This window comes from Fundulus heteroclitus, unplaced genomic scaffold (genome assembly GCF_011125445.2).
Source record: "Fundulus heteroclitus isolate FHET01 unplaced genomic scaffold, MU-UCD_Fhet_4.1 scaffold_39, whole genome shotgun sequence".
NCBI lineage: Eukaryota > Metazoa > Chordata > Actinopteri > Cyprinodontiformes > Fundulidae > Fundulus > Fundulus heteroclitus.
In genome coordinates, this window is record NW_023396803.1 from 1,184,987 (window position 1) to 1,207,486 (window position 22,500).

General features: G+C 39.2%; 1 protein-coding gene across 1 annotated transcript in view; it reads left to right on the forward strand.

Annotated features, from left to right (window-relative positions):
* The window catches only part of tdrd12 (tudor domain containing 12), a 277,622-nt gene that overhangs the window by 13,926 nt on the left and 241,196 nt on the right, over positions 1 to 22,500 (forward strand). Inside the window, exons 3-7 of the mRNA XM_036130848.1 lie at positions 17,989 to 18,153; positions 20,076 to 20,212; positions 20,407 to 20,526; positions 20,610 to 20,665; positions 20,768 to 20,853. Coding sequence (XP_035986741.1) covers positions 17,989 to 18,153; positions 20,076 to 20,212; positions 20,407 to 20,526; positions 20,610 to 20,665; positions 20,768 to 20,853 — 564 coding nt within the window. The remainder of the gene's footprint in view (positions 1 to 17,988; positions 18,154 to 20,075; positions 20,213 to 20,406; positions 20,527 to 20,609; positions 20,666 to 20,767; positions 20,854 to 22,500) is intronic.

The window sequence follows — 22,500 nt, forward strand, 5'->3', positions numbered from 1 at the left end:
CACTAGTTAAAACTGTAAAGAGAAAAAGACAAAAGGTTAGTATAGTCTCGTCATCCTTCAGGTCATGCTGAATGTTTAATGAATGAATGAATTTGCTGCAAGACGGGATCCCAAGTCTTATGAAATAACTTATTCGAGGCACAAAATAAGAACCGTAATTTTTTCAATTTGAAATTATGTAGTACCTGTCGTACCCAACAGACGTGTGGAGGGATGGGGAAGCTTCCGGTTCAGCAAAATCAGCCTACACACAAGCAAAGTGGTAAACGCCAACGCTTGTTTAAATATGCTGGTGATAGATTACTGTTACTGGTGTCACTAACCCAGTGGAAAACTCTTGCCAGTCTAGCATTAGTATAGTGAGCCCTAAAAAATACCTTGCATTGAATAAGTTTGTGTCGGGCACAAATGGATGACACATGTATAAGCAGTGTGCGATTTGCAAAAAAAACAGAGAGGGGGATCATTTCAAAAGTTTTATTATTGAATAAAAAGTTTGATTAATTATGGTTAGCTGGCAGCTGCTCTTTCAGGTAGCTAGCTAGATCCAGTAGGCTAGACTATTGTTTTTAAACTTGCGCTATTTACTTACTGTGTGGACTCGGGAGTGGGTATTAGTTTACTTTAACCGCTTTGAGCAGAAAACATAATACTCTTTAAAAACAGACAACAAAAAATTAAATTAACAAATGTGAAGGACACAAGACATGTATTTATATTAGGGCTGTCAAACGATTTAAAACGATTGAATTTGAATCGATTAATCACAGTGTCGATAGTTAACTCGAGATTAATTGCAAATTAATCACACGTTTTATCCTTTTACTTCTGCAAGTGTAATAGCCTGTTTGGGCATTTTAATATGCAATTTTGCAATAAATGACACTAATAAAATACATGCTTGTACAAAAAATATTTTTATTTTGTTATTTTTCAAGCACTTTTAAGAATTGGAACAAAAACATCCTGGTGCCAAATGTTAAACTCTGGACTATAATGGCTAAATGACTAATCATGACGCCCTGATGTTTACACAATGTGTAAATATACATTTGTAAATAGATACCTGTTTTCATGCCGATATATTTTTTGCCTCTTAAACAAAGATAGACATGGTATTAGTCATATACATATAAATTAATAAAAAATTTACATTTCAATAAAGTCATAAGTTTTATTGTTCGTTTTTTTATTGTTTCGTCTCTCTCTCTCACACATCTAATTCTGAGCTTTCACACCAACATCAATATTTTTGCTTGCTGTTTATATCCATAGTCATAACGGTTTAAGCCTGGAAAAAGGTTTTACATTTCCAGGTCATTCCAGTCTTACACTTTGCTTGCAACTGGGCAGGAGCTTAATACCCTGAAAGAGACTGTTTAGCAACTTTTTAGTAACTTCAGGTCCTTAGTTTGGCAACGTACAGAGGAAACAGAGAAAAAATTAAGAAGCATTAGAGTACGGTTTATGGGTTGGGTTTCTGCAATGTTATCAGCATATAAAAACTCATCTTCAGAACCAATCTCTGCTTAAAATGGTTATCTGCACCAAGTAATCTACTTTCACCAGTTATCACCGGTTATTGCACCGTAAACTGCAGACTTGCTCTGTCTGCCTTTACTACCGTCGGCTCCTATCGCGGAGGGATATTTCAGCTGGATACAAAGTGTCTAGTGCAGGCAGGTCTCTTAATAACTGCTGTTTCGTCACTTATTTTAGAGCCCGAATAAGCGATTTCACTTTCAGAAATGGTGTGTGTGTTTTGACGCGCAACAGTGACAAAAAAATGTCGGCGTCGTGGTCTAACAAACTTAACGCGTTAATAACTGACAGCCCTAATTTATATACATTTTTAAAAATCCATAATATTACTTATTCAGACCAGAGCGGGGGGAGGAATGTATCCCCCCCAGGGATAAAACATGAATGACCAGAGGGGGCGACGTCACAAACAGAGGGGGGTAAATCCCCCCCATCACCCCCAGCAAATCGCACCCAGTGTATAAGGGACAAAGCAACCTGCCATGAGCCTTTAGATGACGGGTCACCAACATGGTTCCCGTGGGCACCAGGTAGGCCCTGGAACCACATGTGGTGCCCTCAAGCCTGTTCACAAAGCACAACCCTGCAGTGAACTACATTTAAAATGCTATTTTATTCAGTTGCTCTTTTTTAATTGTACTTGTATTTACATAGATTTAAATGCATAAAAGTATATTACATGAAGTTAAGGTGAGCAGTTGGAAGGTCAGTACAGGTGAAGTAGCTCTCAGTTTGAACTAGGTGGGTGATCTGTGCTTTAGGTGGAGTCTGATTTGCAGCTGCCGTTTGGGCCCTGAACCCAGTGGGTTCTGCTGCATCTAACAACCCTAGATTTGGAGCCCTTTATTTGATTTGGAAATCTAAAAAAGGGGATTTTACAACTTTTGTTTTTTTAAACGATAAGACCAAGATAAAAGGAACACCGCACTTTAATAGTTGGTCTACATTTATGGCAGATTGTTGAAAAACCAGTTTGGGATTTGTGAAACCTTTTATTGTGTTTTTGAAAAGTCAAAGAAAAACATTCTATCTTATTTGGGATGAGAACATTGTAGAAGGGACATGTAAAACATCCTGATGGGTTAAATGTGAGAATTGTCAAGAATAAAAATAGACATTTCAGACCTGAAAGTATAACAGAACTGGGTATCAACCTGTAAAAGTCTGATTGCTTTCTAACTTGAATGTCTGAGAACACAATAAGAAAATGCGGTTAGAATGCTGACAGTACAAGAAAATGTCTGATGCTGTGGTGTTGTTGTTGTTTTCATTCCCTCTAATCCAGTACGGTCAGGGGGCAGCGTGCTGCATGTGGAAAAATCTGTGCTCAAGGGTCTTCCTCAGGGACCTAGAGTGACAGATCACCAACCTTTGAGGCCTGTCCTAAAACGCAAACAACCAGTTCTGTAACTACTAAGCCATTTTAGTCTGTTAATAAATTTTGCTAAAGGTATAAATGAAAGCACAGAAAGGTATAAGTGAAAGCACAGAAAGTGTTTAGTGATCATGTTTTACTGCAGCTGGTAGCTTCCCTCGGCATCGTAAAAGGATTTCTTTGATGGCCCTAATTGGACTGAGCAATACTTAACAAATGTGAATGTCTATGAACACCAATTATAAACTTGCACAATTTGGGAAAGACGTTTGCAGACATTTTTAAGAACCTGCATGTTTCAAGGTAATCTGTTCGAAAGCAAAATATTACTCAAATGTTTCATCACTGCAAAGATCCTAAATAAGACCAAATACCATGCAGGGTTTCCTCTATGATTTTTTTTTTTTTTTTTTGGAGGGTTACATTTTTTTGGAGGGTTACATCATCATATTGCATATGTGTTCATAATTTGCAGTGTTACCCCTAGAAATTCTGTCTTTGGGAGGACTCTCCGTGTACATTTTAAGCTTCATACTTGAGTGCACTTACTGGCTATTTCTTGTGAAATATTCCTGCATTTTGCAGAGCAGGCACCCCCGCACAGCTGTCCTCCGTGGTGCTGTGACGCTGCAGGAGCTTAGCTCATAGCTGCCTGGAGACTTCTTCCCGGCTAGCAGTTTATGGTGTGATGTCGAGTATGTGCTAGTAAAATTGAGCTTTGTACGTACTTGTCCACTGTCCCATGTTTGCCGTCTCATGTCTGCCTTTATTATGTGAGTGCCTTGAGACAGAAATAGCTCAGGATGTGATTTGGCTCTGCCTATAAAGGCTTATTTTAATAAAATAAATCATGAACATGGACAGATGTATAATTATTTACTACATGCCCTGACCTTCTTGGGAGGGGCGGGGTACACCCCTTGAAGAATGGTAGGGGAAACACTGCATTTGGGACCCAGGCTGTAGGAGAGCTTTTACCAAGAGAAAAAAAAAGTTATTAAAACTGGTGATTAAATGGTGTTGGAACTAAAATAAATTAGCTTTATGAAATTACATGAATTTGAATACATTGCCTAAATACATTGCACTACATAATTTTTTTTTTTTTTTTTACCAAAAAAACAGCTATTGGTGGTACACAAAGTGAACCATGTAAATTAGTGATTGAAGCTGTGTTTAAATCAAATTCAGGGAATTGTTTTAGTTTGAGAGACAAAAAAAGATTACTGTAAAAACTACATTTACGTGATGAGGCAGCAGCAGCTGTGGTATGCCTGTGAGATAGTGCTGAGGGAAGGGGCAACTCGCATAGCAAGCAGCTTCTGCTGCTGCTGCTTCAATACATTGACTCCAGAACGGCTGTGCTTAAGATAAAGTCGCCATTAAAACAAAAAAAGTTGCTAAAAGTTGTTGTTGCTATTCGCTTTTTCATAGAAAACTGCTAGAGGGGTCTTAAAGTCGCTGGAAGAAGCAGGCAGTGTTTGTTTTTGAAAATAAAGTACCTTTTAATTTTTCAGGATATTTAAGTTAATTTCAGACTGGGATTACAGTTAGTGTAATATAGGTCACGGCAGTATTTAAATGCAGCAATCAGTATGATTGCCTCCCAGCTTCCCAAATTGTGTGAGTGTTTTTATTTAAGATGACTTAAGAGGATTTTTTTATTTATTTGAAAGGTTCTTATGCAAAAACTATCACCAGTGCAAGCATAAATTACACTGTGGTTTTGACTGCTTGTTATGAAGTCTTTAGCTATGATTGAATTTTGTTATGGAGTGAAATTGAACATTTCAAAGGAATCATCATGCAATTTGGCAGCAATTCACCATTTTACCATATGTGTAGCCAATTTTCCCTGTCCTTTCAAATGAGCGCATTCATGGTTGACAGTGCGTGAAGGTCTGCACAGTCTGAAGTCAAGTTTTTCTTTATAGACTACTGCCTTTGTGCGGAAAGTGACATATGCAAGATTTAGTTTTTCTGACAAAATACAGCGTCCTGCTTGTGTATTACTTTTTATTTTGGTCTTTTACATATTGTTTTTGGTCTTTCCTTAGTAAATAAAGCCCTTTTGTGTATATTTCTCATAACAACACCACATGACCATAAGTACGACACTGCGCCGATGTACAATTGCTCAACACGCTGAATCAATGGAGGCCAGCGAGTGTGGAACTCCCAGAGGAGTTGTGAAAAAAAAGAAAAGTCCAAGATCAAGTGTGAACAAGCACAAAAAGAATTTGATCTAAGAAGGATAAGAATTGAATATTGCTGGGAATACAGTATGAACGTTGGTGTTCACTAAAGTGGGAGCTAAAGCTAAGGAAGCTTACAGATGTTGCTGTCAAGTTGATGGATATGTTAGTACAGATGATTGAGTACCAGTTTAAGCTATGCTTATAAGTCCTGACATAATTAGTTTGGCAAGAGACCAAATGCTATTTGTAATAATTACAGCGATTATCTGTTATAAATAATGTGAGAATCAGCCATGTCAGTAATTTATAAAGTCAAAATTACCATATATTACCGCATTCCAAGTTCCTGTGATGATACTACTAATCCATATAAAACTCACATGCGAGGAATGATGATCTCATTCTTGTTGGAAAAAAGAGAACATTTACAAGAATAACTTGAGATTGAAGAAAGAATACAACAAGTGGAACATATCTATAGAACAAAATCATGAGGTTTTGGAAGAGTTGAAGAAGACAAAATTAGGTTTAACTAACTTAATCACAAGGAAAGCAAAAACTGATATTTTATTTTATTCAAAAGATGTTGGAATCTGGCAATAAACCCAATACGTTTTTTGCCCGACAGGCGAGAAACTCCCCCAATAAATCTTTTATATCAACGATATTCAGTGACGATAACATACGACAGACAAATACTGTCAAGATAAATGAGTGTTTCAAAAAAAGACACTCATAAACTCGCCCAGAGTCACTTCCTGAACAACCTAGTAATGCCCAAATTATCAGACGAACAAGCAAAAGTGCTAGAAGGACCTATTACTTTGACAGAAATAAAGCTATCTTATTACTGCAATCAGATAAATCCCCAGGGGTAGACAGATTCTGTGCAGAGTTCTGTAAAACCTTAAATGTTAGATTACCTTATCTGTTACTTTGGGTTTTCAATAAATCTTTTGAAGAAGTGGAGCTCCCCAAATCCATGTATGCCGTGCATATAATTGTTATTCCTAAAAAGGACAAGGATCCTGAACAATGCTTCTCATATCGGCCAATCAGTTTGCTTGAAGTTGATATGAAAATACTCTCAAATCATGACCAACCGATTAGAGCGAGTAGTGACTGACATTATCAATGCTGCTAAAACTGGTTTCATAAAAGATTGTTCTTCTTCGATATTAAGTCTAAATAATCCATTATCTCAGTTTTGATAAAATTCCAGGAGCCACTATATCGATGGATGCAGAAAAAGCATTTCATTGCATTGAACAGGAGTATACAGTGCCTTGCGAAAGTAGTTGCCCCTCTTAAACTTTTCGACCTTTTGCCACATTTCAGGCTTCATGCATAAAGATATAAAACTATTTTTTTTTGTGTGAAGAATCAACAACAAGTGGGACACAATCATGAAGTGGGATGAAATTTGTGGTATATTAAACTGTTTCAGAAAAACTGAAAAGTGGGGCATGCAAAATTAATCGGCCCCTTTTTTCTTTCAGTGCAGCAAACTCTCTCCAGAAGTTCAGTGAGGATTTCTGAATGATCCGATGTTGACCTAAATGACGATAATGATGATAAATAGAATCCACCTGTGTATAATCAAGTCTCCGTATAAATGCACCTGCTCTGTGGTAGTCTCAGAGGTCCGTTTAAAGCTCAGAGAGTATCATGAAGAACAAGGAACACACTAGGCAGGTCCGACATACTGTTGTGGAGAAGTTTAAAGCTGGATTTGCATACAAAAAGATTTACCAAGCTTTAAACATCCCAAGGAGCACTGTCCAAGTGATAATATTGAAATGGGAGGAGTATCAGACCACTGCAAATCTACGAAGACCCTTACCTTCCTTCTTTTAGCTCGTACAAGGAGAAGACTGATCAGCCAAGAGGCCCATGATCACTCTGGATGAACTGCAGATATCTACTGCTGAGGTGGGAGACTCTGTCCATAGGACAACAATCGGTCAGATACTGCACAAAACTGGCCTTTATGGAAGAGTGGCAAGAAGAAAGCAACTTCTTAAAGATATCCATAAAATGTCTAGTTTAAAGTTTGCCACAATCCACCTGGGAGACACACCAAGCATGTGGAAGTAGGTGCTGTGATCAGATGAAACCAAAATCAAAATTTTTGGCAACAATGCAAAACGTTATGCTCATCACCCTGAACACACCATCCCCACTGTCAAACATGGTGGTGGCAGCATCATGGTTTGGGCCTGCTTCTCTTCAGCAGGGACAGGGAAGATGGTTAAAATTGATGGGAAGATGGATGGAGTCAAATACAGGACCATTCTGGAAGAAAACCTGTTGGAGTCTGCAAAAGACCTGAGACTGGGACGGAGATTTATCTTCCAACAAGACAATGATCCAAAACATAAAGCAAAATCTACAATGGAATGGTTCACCAATAAACATATCCAGATATTAGTATGGCCAAAGCAAAGTCCAGACCTGAACCCAATCGAGAATCTGTGGAAAGAACTTAAAACTGCTGTTCACAAACGCTGTCCATCCAATCTCACTGAGCTCGAGCTGTTTTGCAAGGAGGAATGGGCAAAAATCGTTGTCTCTCGATGTGCAAAACTGATAGACATACCCCAAGCGACTTGCAGCTTTAATTTTTCAGTTTTTTATTTGTTAAAAACAAGTTTCAAATGTCAAATTTCGTTCCACTTCATGATTGTGTCGCACTTGTTGATTCTTCACAAAAAAAAATATTTTTTTTATCTTTGTTTGAAGCCTGAAATGTGGCAAAAGGTTGAAAAGTTCAAGGGGGCCGAATACTTTCACAAGGCACTATATGTCAGAAGTCAGTGTTTCCCGCAGCGCTATCTTGGCGAGGCGGCCTCGCCAAACTCACTCTACCGCCTCGCCAACATTCCAAAACAAAAACAAAAAAAACCCCACCTAACTCGATATGCTTGCATGTTTATTTGACGTTAACACGCATTTTTTTGTTGTTGCTTTTGCGCGTGCATATAATGAATGGCAGGGAAAAAACAGGCAAAAATACATGGACATTTTTCTAACTGTAACTGACCCCACCAAATCAATACAAAAGTTAATTAGTTAGGCCGAGAAATATTTGGACAGTGACACAAGTTTTGTTATTTTAGCTGTTTATGAAAACATTAAGGATACAGTTATATAATCAATATGGGTTTACAGTGCAGACTCAGCTGTAATTTCAGAGTTTCAAATCCAAATTAGAGCATAGGTTTAGGAGTTACAGATCCTTAATATGTACTCTTTCCAAGGGACCAAAAGTAATTGGACAAGTGACCCAGAAGACTGCAAAATAAATAACCAGGCTGCATGGGCTCGTCCCCCGTTAACCTGACATCATTTAAACAGTTAAAAGGTCTGAAGTTTAATCCAGGTGTGGCATTTGCATTTGGAAGCTGTTGCTGTGAACACACATGCGGTCAAAGAAATTCGCCATGGAGATGAAACAGACCATCCTGAGGCTGAAAAAAAGAAATCCATCAGAGAGAGCAGAAATGTTAGGAGTGTCCATATCAACAGTTTGGTATGTTCTGAGAAAAAAAGAGTGCACTGGTCAGCTTGTAAAGTCAAAGAGGCCTGGACGTCTACAGAAGACAACAGTGGTGGATGATTGCAGAATCTTTTCCATGGTGAAGAAAAACCTTCACAACATCCACTCAAGTGAAGAACACTCTCCACAAAGTAGGTGTATCAGTATCTAAGTCTACCATAAAAAGAAGACTTCATGAGAGTATATGATGGATTCACCTCAAGGTGCAAACCATGAATCAGTCTTAAAAATAGAAAGGCCAGAATTGACTTTGGCAAAAAAGTTCTGGAACAACATTCATTGGACAGATGAGACTAAGATCAATCTGTACCAGAATGATGGGAAGAAGAAAGTTTAAAGAATTGGAACAGCTCATAATCCAAAACACGCCACATCTTATGTAAAACATGGTGGAGGCAGTGTGATGGGATGGGGGCATGCATGGCTTCCAATGGCACTGGGTCACTTGTGTTTATTGATGTGTCAAGACAGATGCAGCTGGATGAATTCTGAAGTGTATACAGATCCAAAACATACTGCAAAAGCAACCCAGTAGTCTTTTAAAGCAAAGAAGTGGAATATAATGCAATGGCCAAGTCAGTCATCAGAATCCAGCTCAATCGAGCATGTATTTAATTTGTTCAAGACAAAACTTAAGGCAGAAAGACCCACAAACAAGCACCAACTTAGAGTAAAGGCCTGGGAAAGCATCACTAAGGAGGAAACCCAGCATTTGATGTTCATAGGTTCCAGACTTCAGGCAGTCATTGCATGCAAAGGATTCTCAATTAAATATTCAAAAGTATCATTTTACTTGGGTAATATTTATTTAAATGAGGAGCGTTTATATAAAAACAGCTACAATTCCTACACGTTTAATCATATATTTTAGTTCAAGCCCTTGTATTAAACCTTAAAGTCTACACTTCACTTACATTGTAGTTGTTTCATGTCATATCCATTGTGGTGGAATGCATAGCTCAAATCATGAAGATTGTGTCACTGTCAAAATATTTCTGGGCTTAACTGTAAACGTGTCAACGAATTCGCACATATATGATTTCCGCATATAAGGTTAACTTTTATTAGTCTGATATTATGCCTGTGGCCACCATTTAAAAAAAAAAAAAAAATGAGTCTGACTTTGTGAAACCATTCAGATAGGCCCCTAAGGGACTCACATATTTGGGTTTTAAAATTACACCTAGGATCAGCCAACTTTACGTGGAAAAAGTCAATCCCTTAATTAACCATGTAAAGGTAAAAACAGCTAGTTGGATGAAATATACCATATCTTTCTTGGGCAGAATTAACTTGATCAGAATGACAATACTCCCTAAAATGATCTATCCTATGGGTAACCCCCAACCATTGTCGCACATCATATAACGTCAATACAAGCTATAATTATTTAATTGTGGGCTGACTGACAGACAAAACTGCCATGGTATTAGATAGAGATGTAAAGCCTTTCCCCAGTAAATATTCTGGACAAGAATTGCTGGTTATGGCAAAGGAAAACTTTGTGATTACAAATGTCATTAAATCTTGGCAGTATTTTAAAAAAATTATTTGGGGCACAACATATACTCTGGGTGTTACATCGCTTGTAAATAATCCAGAATTATCAGGGGGGGGACACTGGAGCCAAATTTTAAAAATAGGAGGAATCAGGAATTCATAGTTTATGGGGAAAAAGGGAAATTTAAATAATTTGAAACAGTAAAAACTCAAAATTTACCCAGAACTGAATTCTATAAATACCTTCAGATCAGACACTATGTATACTCTAAAATGAAAAAGCTTGGCCTTCTTGTAGACTTTAACTTAGTTGAGAACGTACTCTTGGACAGCCAGAATTTGTCTCTAAGTTTTACGCAACCTTGCAGCATTCTATTGATGACAGGTTACCAAATTTAAGATTGTCTTGGGAAGCACTTCTGAAAAGCACAATTCACCCCAATGAATGGGAGGACATTATTTTGGCACCCTCCAAACAGATATAAAGAGATGCGGAGATGATGTCTACGAGTGACTGCATGTTTTTCTTGAGTTTGTGTGCCAAAGTAATGGATCTGTGTCTTTTTGTTAATTGTGCAAGCTGGACTGTTATACTTAAAATGTTTCAATAAAAAAAAAAATCATATCCAGTAGAGGTCTGTAAATTTCAGCAAAACCTCAGGCTTTGGTTATGCTATGCGAATGCACCACATAGAAAGCAGGCGTGTGATTGGCGAGTGGGACAACCAAATAGATGAGACAATTCCCCCAGAACATGAGGGAGAGAGGTGGGTGAGTATATAATGTCTCTGGGTGAGAGGAAGAGCAAAACTGACAATCCCTGCCTTTTGGACCCAACGGCAGACAGTTTTTACAGGCCCTGCAGCTCTAATAGGTAAAATTTTTAACCTGCTTTTTGTGAATACGTGATTCATTAACTACTTTCAGAATGGAAGGACGATTTTTTTTTCCAACCATGTTTTTATTAAACTTTTTTCTTGCAAAGCAGAAGCAACAGAAACAAAGGCAAACAAAACACTGATAGTGCATAAAAATGCAGACATTCAGGCCTAATATAACAGACAACATATACAAAACAAAAACAAAACATAGATAAATAAATAAAACAAATATCAACAAAAGAAGAAAAACAAAACAGTCAAGTAATCAGGGACACCAAAAAATAAAAATAAAATATACACTCAAATATGATAGCTTGTCACACTATAACTCAGCGTCTTTTTCCCAGGCCAGGTCCGTAAGCCCTGACCTCAAAAAGCGAGATGTGGCAACATCAAGGTTGTCCAGAAATGGGTCCCAGGTCCGATAGAATACAAAGGGTTTGTCCTTTAATGCCATAGAAACACCCTCAAATGGAATGATACCAGTCAGTTTGTTTCCACTGATTTAGAGTGGGAGCTTTGTCAGTGATCTACAAGGCCAAGATACATTTCTGGGCACAGTGCAGCAGAATGTGTAAAAGGTCTCTGTGACGAAAACCGACAAGCAGATCGTCCTCTAGCCCTAATAGGCAAGTCCTTGCACTCAGATGTAGATGACACTTAAATATCAGACTTAACTGTTGAACAATTATACTCCCAAACTATTGGATATGACAACAGCTCCATAAGCAATGAATAAATCAACCTGCATCAGATAGACATTTATTACAGAGGTCCGAAAGGTTTGGATTAAATCTTTGTTTGTCTACAGGATTGATAAAAAGCCTTTGCAAAATCTTAAATTGCCTCTCCCATGCAGAGTAAGACACGAGGGCTGGCCGCACAGAGCATCCCAGTCCTCAGACTCTACCTAATTCAGATTCCCATTTGCCTACTATTTACCAATATGGATTCTATGGGAGATACAGCAAGACCATCAGTTAAGTCTTTTAATTTACACAAAATAAAGTTATGAAGTTATGAGAGGTATATAATAAATTCAGTAAAGGGAATTTTATCCACAACCTAGCCAAACAGAATCAGGGTCACCTATAAACCATTCTAAAAGAAACTTGAACTGTGCCGCGTACAGACAAAATATAGAAGAGAGGGAACCGCTAAGCCACCATTCTTAATAGGCAGGCAAAGAAAGCTGTATCTTAACCTGAGTCTTTTTCTACGCCAAATAAATGATACAATAGCACTATTGAATTCTGCAAGAACTTTCTTTGACAACATAATTGGCAGCATCTGAAAGTAATACAGGAGGCGTGGGAGATTGTTCATTTTAATCAAATGAATTCGACCCAGAAGGTACAGAGGCAGACCACACCATCTATCGAGGTCCTGTTTTATAGTTTGTAAGAGAGGGCCAATATTTTAATTTATACAGATCTTTTAAGCATATTTGAGCAGCAAAGGGGCATGGCTTCACTTTTAGAAAAATGTATTTTGTATCCGGAGAAGCAGCCGAAATTATGAATTAGCCGAGTTAATCTACGGATAGAATGTGTAGGGGTGTTCAAAAAAATCAAAACATCATCAGCATACAGCAAGATTTTATGCTCTTGATTATTCAAAGAAATTCCCCTAATACTAGTCTTGTCTTGTGGCGGCAGCTAGAGGTTCCATAGCTAGCGGAAATAACAAAGGGCTCTGGAGACAGCCCTGCCTTGTACCCTGTTCAATAGAAAAATTACTAGACCTGAGTCCGTTTGTAGTTACAGCTGATAGTGGCGATGTGTATAAAATCTGAATCCATTTAATAAAAACTTCGCCTAGGCCAAATTCCTGAAGTGTGAAAAATTAGTAAGGCCACTCAACCCTGTCAAACGCCTTTTCCGCGTCAAGAGAAATAACTAGGGCTGTATTGTACAGGGAAGAATGCTGAATAATGTTAAGCAGGCGTCTTACATTATGTGATGAAAACCTTCCCCGAATGAAACCAGTCTGGTCATTCCTAATAACAGAGGGGAGAACATTTTCCAAACGTGAGGCTGGAACCTTGGCAAGCAGATCTAAATTTAAGACCGCTATAGGCCTATATGAAGAACACTCTTCAGGTGCTTTCCCCCTTTTTAGTACTAAAGAAATATTAGCCTCCATAAGAGATGGGGATGGGGGGGAGAGAGCCCCAGCTGCAAATGAGGACTACCACAGGCCTAGTAAAACTACAGTGTGTCTTTCTTTCTGTTTGACGGTGTCGCCACACCCTTTTCTGAGATGAAGGCTATGACATATAGCCCAGACCAGTTTGTTTCCAGTCGCCCTCCTTTTCAACCTTCCTCTCTTATGTGTGGAACTCATCCCCAACTTTAAAGCGGAAGGATTTCACATTCCTTCTTATGTTTGACTCGTATGACTTCTTTTGTCTGTCTTGTGAACTTTTTATGTTCTGGTAAATCTGAGAAAATATTAAATTGTTAGAATGTAATTTTATATATATATATATATATATATATATATATATATATATATATATATATATATATATATATATATATATATATATATATATATATATAATGTTTTCAGACGCATATATCCATTTCATAATCACCTTTGCATGCAGATCTGCAGTGTCTTCAGTATTGGCCTCAAGGTGTTCTGCTGTCTGCTCTACCACAACACATTTGTCATCCCCCTCTTTTAGGGGTGGGCGATATATCGATTATACTTGATGTATCTTAAGTTTTCCTCCGCGCGATGATTAAAATTACCTTATTGCAACCATCAAGTGTTAATTTTCATGACAAGATTGAGCCGCTCTATTTAATTCACTCTGAGTTTAGTTTTTCCCATATGCTGTGAATGCATCATTCGCTCCTCCTCCAAACCAGAAAGAGTTCTGGCGCGCACACACAACAACGAACCCGTGCGCTTACTTACGTTGACTAGACAGCGAGAACTATGGTGAGAGCGGGCATTTCAAGTAAATAAGAAAATGAGTCTGAAGAGAAACAGCACTGGGTCAATAATACGGCCGTGGTTTGGATTTCACAAGGAGGATGTCGAACAAAATGCGGTAATTTGCAAAACATGGCGTAACACCATTGCCACAAAAGGTAGCAGTAGCACAAATTTCAGGGTTCCCACGGGTCCTTGAATCCTTGAAAGTTTGTGAATCTGAAAAAATAAATTCAAGGCTCTTGAAAGTTCTTGAGAACAGCCAAAAAAACACCTTGTCCTTGAAAGTCCTTGAATTGAAAGTTCACACAGATGACAACTCATGTGTCAGTATTTTACTATCACACGATCTTTTAAAATTATGTTGATTCCACAGACTTTTAATTTGCAAAAGTATGTTCGCTCTTCTTCGTTAGTTGGTAGGCTACGGTTTAGGCCTACGTGCGTCCAATAGGTTACATTCACGCAGTGTTGCCAACTCAGCGACTTTGTCGCTATATTTAGCGACTTTTCAGAGTCAAAGTCAAAAACTAGCTTAATCAAAGATGAAAGTAAGTGAAACAAATTGATATAATTCTGAACATCTCAATGCTGCACTTTTTTCCATAAAATTCCATGAAGCGGTAGGCTAATGTACATCTTATATGTAATGTAGTATGGCATAGCCATGTACTGTGGATATAAATGTAGGCTATGAATATGATCAATATCAATGTAGGCTATAAATTAAGTCCACTTTCTTGCACTGCTTCTGACCCAATAACTTATATACCGTTTAGTCTTTTATTGAATTTGCATTGTATTAAAATATGATAACCTATTCAGCAGTCACAGTAGGTAAATGCCGCCACGTGTGGTCCTTGAATTTGAGGAAATTGGTCCTGGAAAGTCATTAAAAGGTCCTTGAATTTGATGTTCACCAGGGTGTGGGAACCCTGAAATTTGTTCCACCTAAAACGTCATCCAGTGCAAAATGAAGACTCTTGTAAACTCCGCGTGTCGACACACCCCTAAGGAAACTTCAATTAAACCAGCCGTAAAACTGTTGAAACTGGGGTCTTCTTTTGCTAAATCCCATATGACAGAAAAAAACGTTTCTTGTTTAAAATTTCCCAGCACCTAAAAAGCAATGGAAATATTTTTGAGATGCTCTGAATATGTAGCTGCGACTGGTCAGTTGATTTTATAGTCACAATACAAGCTTTTGTTTTTGGGATTGTCACATTTTTATGTCTTAAGCACAAAGGAGCACCTTTTAATTCAGGTTTATTTTGTGTCAGATTTTTCCTTGGTGTTCCTTTTGGCCGCTGAGATGTTCTGTTTTTTAAGGTCCAGTGCTGATCACGAAAGGGCTCTAATGTGACAATACTGTAATTTGCGAAAAGCTTCAATGTGCAGCTGTGGTTAAAAAAAATGTCTAAAATAAAACATTTCATAAAAAAATTCATTTTTATTTTGCAATCAATTTAAAAAAAATTGACACGTTAATATGAGATATACCAATGCAACATTAGGCACTATGTAGCTTAAAACATTTGTTTTTCAAGGTTATTTGAACATATCGTGATGTATATCGTGATATAGCCCAAAGATATTGTGATATTAGATTTTCTGTCAAGAACGGAACAGAAGGACCCAGTATTCGAGGCGACAAACAGTTTATTTAGGATTGAAACGGAGCGACCAACGTCTGCGTTAAGCCGGGCGTACACTGTACGAGTTTTTCAGTCGTGGTACTTATATATATCTCAAACTGTGCGTCGGAACCGCGGGGTTTAAAAAGTTCACCGGTCACGATCTGTGCGGCGCGACGCTCGGACGAGACCGGACTGCTCACACTGTACGTCATGTCCCCTCTGGGACCGCTCGCTGTGGTGGCAGAGGCAGGCGAGCAACGGTAGGTGACAGGGACCCAGAGCAGGGGTTCGAGCCCAGCTCTGGCGAAGCCCGCAGGAGGCACCGGGCTTCGGGGGAACAGAGGGGAGAGAGCAGGGACGAGACGCACCGGCGGCCGCGCGGCACGGCAGGTCGCCCGGCCCGCACAACCCCCCCCCCCCCACCCCCGCAAGCGGAGGAGGAGTGCCGAAAACAGGCGGCCAGCGCGGACCGCGGAGGAGTGCTGAAACAGGCGGCCAGCGCGTTGCGCGGACCGGACGGCTCGCCCTCCCCAACACCGGCCGGAGGTTGCTTCAGGGACGCCCGCTTCCCTCCCTCCGCTGGCGGGGACGGAGAGGAGGGGAGGGCGCCCCCTCGTAGCTCTGCTTGAACAGCAGGATGCGCTCACAAAAACCTCACGACAGCAGACTGAATTTCAAACATGTTTGATTTTCACGATCGTCCGATTCCTGATCGGGAGGTAGTCGTAAGAAGCCATTCCCCCCTCCTTCCCCCCCTCTACGATCAAGCTGAAATTCGTCCCGATTCAAAAAATGCTCGCACGACTGAAGAATCGGCCCGAAAAGGGGAAAAACTCGTACAGTGTACGCCCGGCTTTAGCAGCTGGAACCTCTGCGGGTAGAGACAACAGGTTAGTGACCTCGTCAGTCTGAATGTGACTAGACACGGACGTGTGGGTCACTAACCTGGTCCTTATGTCCAGTGTGGGTCCGGGGACGGGAGGAGATTCCAGCTGGCGAGCTGTCCAACAGACGTGGCACGTTGTGACCCCCCGGGAGTCCGAGAAGCAGAGTAAACGATGATCGGTGGACAGGCAGAAGGTCAGAACCGTGTAAATCAAAACAGACAGCAGGATAATCCAAAGGGTAAATCCAAAACCGAGGTCGGAGACGTAGTCGAGGGTCGGAACCAGGAGATCAGAGGGCCGATGACGTACCAATGGATAATCCAGGTCGTAGTCAGGTCACAGTCCAGGGTTCGGTACACGGTCAAACAAGGAACAGGCAGATACTCAGGTCGTACAGGCGTCTAAAGACAGGTCAGGTAAACGGATCAGGTAGGAATAGGCTAACTCAGAGGTCGGAGGGCAGAACAGGTCATGAACAGGTAAACAGATACAAGAACGCTGGAATAAGTCGATCACAAGGACGAAATAAACTGGCTCTGTTGTCTGGTCTTAACGCTGGTTTTATACTAATGGGAGCAGGTGGAACAGATCTGTGGTAATGAGAAATAGGCGGAGCTAAGCAGGTGTATGATAAGAGAAATTAGACCAGGCAACAGTGCCGAAAACATGACATGTTCTTCATATCGCCCACCCTTACCCTCTTATTGTGTCATGTTTATCATACCTGGTGTCTTCCAAACAGAGCACAATAGGGTGTGTACTAGGTTGTTCTTTGTAGGAAAAAAGTACAATCAATAGCATTTTACAGTTTTTCTATCTCGGAGAACATGGTTCTGTCAGACATTCTTACACAATATTACCTGCTTAGATGTGTTGATGCCTGCCACTATTCCTCATAAATGGATGTCCCAGTCATTTCCTTCCCACATTATTTGGCAAGCGCTGTCTTTATATTACGGTTAGTTTGCTCACACTGTCCATTGACCTGGGGATGGTAGGCTGAGGTAATGTAGTTTTTCACACAAAGCCTCAAAAACACCACGGTTGACCTGTAGACACATTTGTGTATGCCTTGAAAGATGCAGTATGATTCATTGCAGTTCTTCTGTCGCACAGTTTTTAAATACAAAACCGTACCTCATTTACAAATCTCGATAATAAAAAGCTTTCAGTATGGATGAATTAATCTTAAACTCTTAAAATGATCAGTTTAACTTGTAAATCTTCTTCTTTTTCTTTTTTAAGCATCTTCAGACGATATTTGTTGTGAATTGGTGTTCTATAAACTGATATTATTGATATTATTTGAATTGAATTGATTCCCTGCCTAACACTGCTGCGACATAAACCCACTTGTCATCAAACGGCTACCCATCTAGCTGAGTTTGTGGTTACTAAATAACATGTTTAGCTTGATAGTTGGTTCTTGTGATGGTTTCTAACGTGCCTTTTGCTCTCTGAAGGTTGAGAATCCATCTTGCCTCTGGGGTCGAGTTGTTTGCGGTCCAGGTGGCAATCCAGAAACCAAGGAACATTACATTAATCTCCAGACTAAGATGAATCTTTTCTACCATGATGTTACCCAAGACCTACATCAACTGAAACCTACGTCATTAGAAGAAGGACAGGTATTGTCATAGTCTGAGCTTGTTGTCAGGTACATTTAGAAGTTGCTCTGATGTTTTATTTTGCAGCTTTTTATTCAGAAAAATTCTTCCTATTGATTTTTCTTTTTAATTCTGATTTAGAAATTGCTCCCAGTATGATCTGCTTTGTTGGAACATTTTTAAAGCTTTTTGACACTTTGCACAGCTGGTAAACAAGGAAAAGGCATTCAAAAATAGAACCCTATAGAAACAATGACATGTCCATAGCAATGTAATCTTGTAAAGATGTTAAAGATGTCGGGCTGCACAATTAGTCACAGCTTTTCCATTTTAGCAATATCACTATATACAGTATCAGGCCCCGTCCACACGGAGACAAGATTAGGTATATCCACATAGCTGTTTTGTTAGTTAGACGGATCCAGTGTTTTGGGAGAGTAAAAACGATAATTTTTGGAACAGGGTCCCAGAGGTAAAAAAATGTAACAGCAGTTTCGTGTGTACATGCTAAACATGTCTTTTTTTTTTTTTTTTTTTTTGAAGCGATCACATCGTAGCTTGACCTCACGCTCACAAATGGCAAAGACATGTTGTTAAGGCTGTTGCAGCTTAATCTAGCGCTCTTCTTCTACAACTATGAGCACTAACCCCAGATTCCACATCTTCCGTGAATGCTCTGTTCTGTTCATGCACGTCTGATCGACGGAATAATTACATTATTTTAATTAAAGACAATTGTTCCACGTTCTCCGAGACTACTTCGAATGTCAGTCAGTGGACACAATCTCCGTTGTCCACCATTAAAATACAGATCAACTCCAGTTTTCTTTTTCATTCAGGTCTGTTGGGCTCCAGCCGGCTGAAGCTCCACAATTGCAATCATAGCAAACAAGAAGAAGAACGTCAACAACCTCCGGTTTTTCAAAGTTAAATGGTGTAAATAGAGATTGTTAACCACAAAGAAATTTGAAGAAAAGAAAAATAAATTTTATTTTAATATTCACAATAATTAGCAGTTTTATTTAAATATTTGTTGCAAACCACTCTTTTTGTCTTTTCAACATTTAATTTGAAATGTGGTAATTTTTTCCAAATAGATTTGTGTTCTGCTTGTAATGACGATGAGCACACATGCTCTCCTTGGGCTCCAAGAAACTCCAGAGTGGAGCTAGACGGAGTAACCATGATTATAGTAAGCTTTGCTTTTCACGGACTCACAGAAGCGGTTCGGAACAGAGGGGTCACGTACAGGAGTGGCAGATGTGGAATTACAGGGTAACTTGCTACAGAGAACCACATGAACAACATGCCAAAATAAACCAAATAAAAAAGGTTGTGTCATGCATTAATGTTTGGGACTGATCCCCTCCCAGTGGTGGATCTAACTTTTTGTTCATTACACTATTGTTCTCACTAAGTTTAGACATTTTTTGAAGAGCGGTTTGCATCCGGTTAGCATCCATTTTATTGGGTCAACTGTAAGTGTGATAACAATATTCATCCACTGTTTACGTTACTGTCCTGGCTCTCAATACACATCTGAACAGAGTTCAATGTAGGAATTTGTCACAAAAATTGAAGCCAACAGGTCAATCTATCAATCAGTTTATTTATATAGCACTTTCCAGAGACAGCGGGTCCAGATTCCAGATGCAATCACATTTCAAAATATGGAGGGAGACTGTTTAATTTTGTGACAGTGCAGTGTCTCCAATGGCCTTTAGGGTAACTAAACCTGAAAATGACAAGTCTAGCATACTTGGTGGCTAAAAGTTACACAGAGCTGCTTTGAATTTAGACATGAATCCATACAGAATGCCAGTAAACAATTTATATGCCCCTCAGTATTTGTCTAATTAGCCATTAAAACAGCATTTTTAGAGTCTTGCATAGCACCCCAGCTTTGACTAGTACTACTTATGTGTTGCTCTTATATCTATCAGATGTATGTGGTATACTGGGATGTAAAACAGTCATGGTGCCGAGCTGTGGTGCAGTCCATCATCATGGACCCGGGATGCTGTCGGGCCTTCTGTTTCCTAGTTGACCATGGGGAAATGATTGTGGTCTCCTCAGACAAGTAAGACAAAAATGGTTCCCAGCTCTAAATTGAAAAACTAAATGAATATAAATACTAAAGAATCTAACTCGTTAGTTGTGGTTTTTCTGGCCTTGTATTACACAACTTGACCAGTGATCTCAGATGTGTTTTGTGTAGAGTTGTGCTATGCTCATTGCTAAATTGTATTTTCTGCTTTCTTGTTCCCTACCAAGGATAAAAGTAGCATTACGAAAGTTCCTTCAGCTTCCTTTCTGGGTGAAGAAGTTCCATCTGGCTCGAATCAAACCTACAACCCTTCGGGTATCTGTATTTGCAGAGAAAGCAGAGCTTGAGTGAGGCTATATTAAGAGTTAAAATTTTTCAATTTGACAGTTTTATTTAGCCTAGTTAATGCCACCTTTTCTTTCTCTGACAGGCCTTCGAGTCAGTGGGACAGCTCTGCTGCACTCTACCTGCACAACTTGCTTCGAGGTTAAAAAACAGAGTGTTTTTCCATATAAAAACACTTTAAGAGATCTTTATATTTCTATTTTTACATAAATGCTTTTGTTAATGATTTGGTTTATCTCATAGCATCCACCCAAACAGAAGCTGTGTTGCATGAGTTGGAGTCAGAGTCTACTTCTATTGAACTCTATCTGATCATCAACAACATCAAGGTAAACTTTGTTTCATGTCCTCCTTTTTTGTTGGTGTTTTTAAACATTCAAGCATTTAAAATCGTATAAGGTACACAAAAAATGATGTTTTAACCAGGCAGATCAAATCAGATCAGCTTGTTTGCCCTTAACTAACAGCCCTTGAGTCGGGAGCATGGTTGACTAGTACAAACATAAAGACGATCGCACATAGGCCTGGGCGATAAACTAAAAAAATTACTGACACCAACTTGTCTAACAATAACTTACGTCCGTTGTTTCCATGTAGGTATTTTCAGTATTTTAAAAAAAATTTTTTAAAGAAATGTTTTCTGTCAATTTGGCTATGTATAGGTAGGCTATGCTCAAGTCCAGAGGTTCCCCTTGTGTATCATAAGCCTGGTGGGCCACCAGGCTTTACACCCCACCCCGCCAGGCTATGTTTATTTTAAATGCCTTGATGTTTGGGAGCGACATAAAATGGTGTCTAAAGTTCCCGTCCGTGAGAAGGCCTCCCGGTCTAAATAGCAAGATGGCAGCTGTTATTAGCTTGACGCACAGTACGTCCACGTTGCGGCCCTACTTCCAGCCGCAGAATGCAAGTCACTGCCACCACCACCGCCCACAATTCACTGTAGCGCGTGCACTTTCCAGAGCCAACACCTACCGCTAGGATCAGTCCATTTTCTGGGGGAAACCCTGTATGTCCCTTTAAGATGTTGCGCTATGTGTATAGTTTGTATAGTTTGTCTTTAACAAAAAGAGAGAGAGATGGCGAGGTTGAGAAAATAGAGGTTAGTGCTATTTGCCATCTGGCCCAGCCCTAATTACGCCTGTACACATAAATATTGATTTAAAAACATTAATGCTAATTATAGCACGTTCTCAACAAATAAACTGCTCTATGGTCATTTTCAGGTGTTCTACAAAAATACCATTTGGTCTTATTGACTCGCATCACCAAGTCCTTCAGCTGGAAACAGAAATCCACCTTCCTGAGTCCATTACTGAAAATATAACTATTTTTGTTGCAAGATAGACCACATAAATGGATTATATGAAACTGATCTCAAATGTAATTAAATAAACCCTGAATAAAGTTGCGCACAAATTATACTAAACTCTGGCAGATGTAGATTTAAAGAGATTTTCATTAAATCAAGAAGTATGGGAAAAAAGAGTCGGATAGCCTTCAAAATATAACCAGGTATAAAGATACATTATAGAGACAGAAACCTAAAAAGACATAGTTGGATAAATAAGAGAAAGATGGAGAACAACAGAAGCTGGTATTTCACAGAAAGCTGTATTTATGGAAAGTTAAGTGGAAGGAAAATCTTTAAGCTTTTTTTTCGTCTTTAAATGAGAAGCTAAAATGCAGAAAGAGTGCTTGAGAGATTGTGATGGAGAATAGGGCTAGACGATATAGAAAAAAAAATATATCGATAAAATAGAAATATTTATCGATATCGATAATTATCAACAAATTCAGAACATATATTTTAAGTGCAGCCCTGGCCATTTTATGCTGTTGTTTAGCGCCCTATGTTTAGATAAAGAACACAAACACTGAATTAGAACTCAACCCTTTATTCAACCAACTTTTTACCAAAACTACAAGTTTTTGAAAAAAGAACGCGTACTCTTTTAATTCTGAAGCGGCACAGC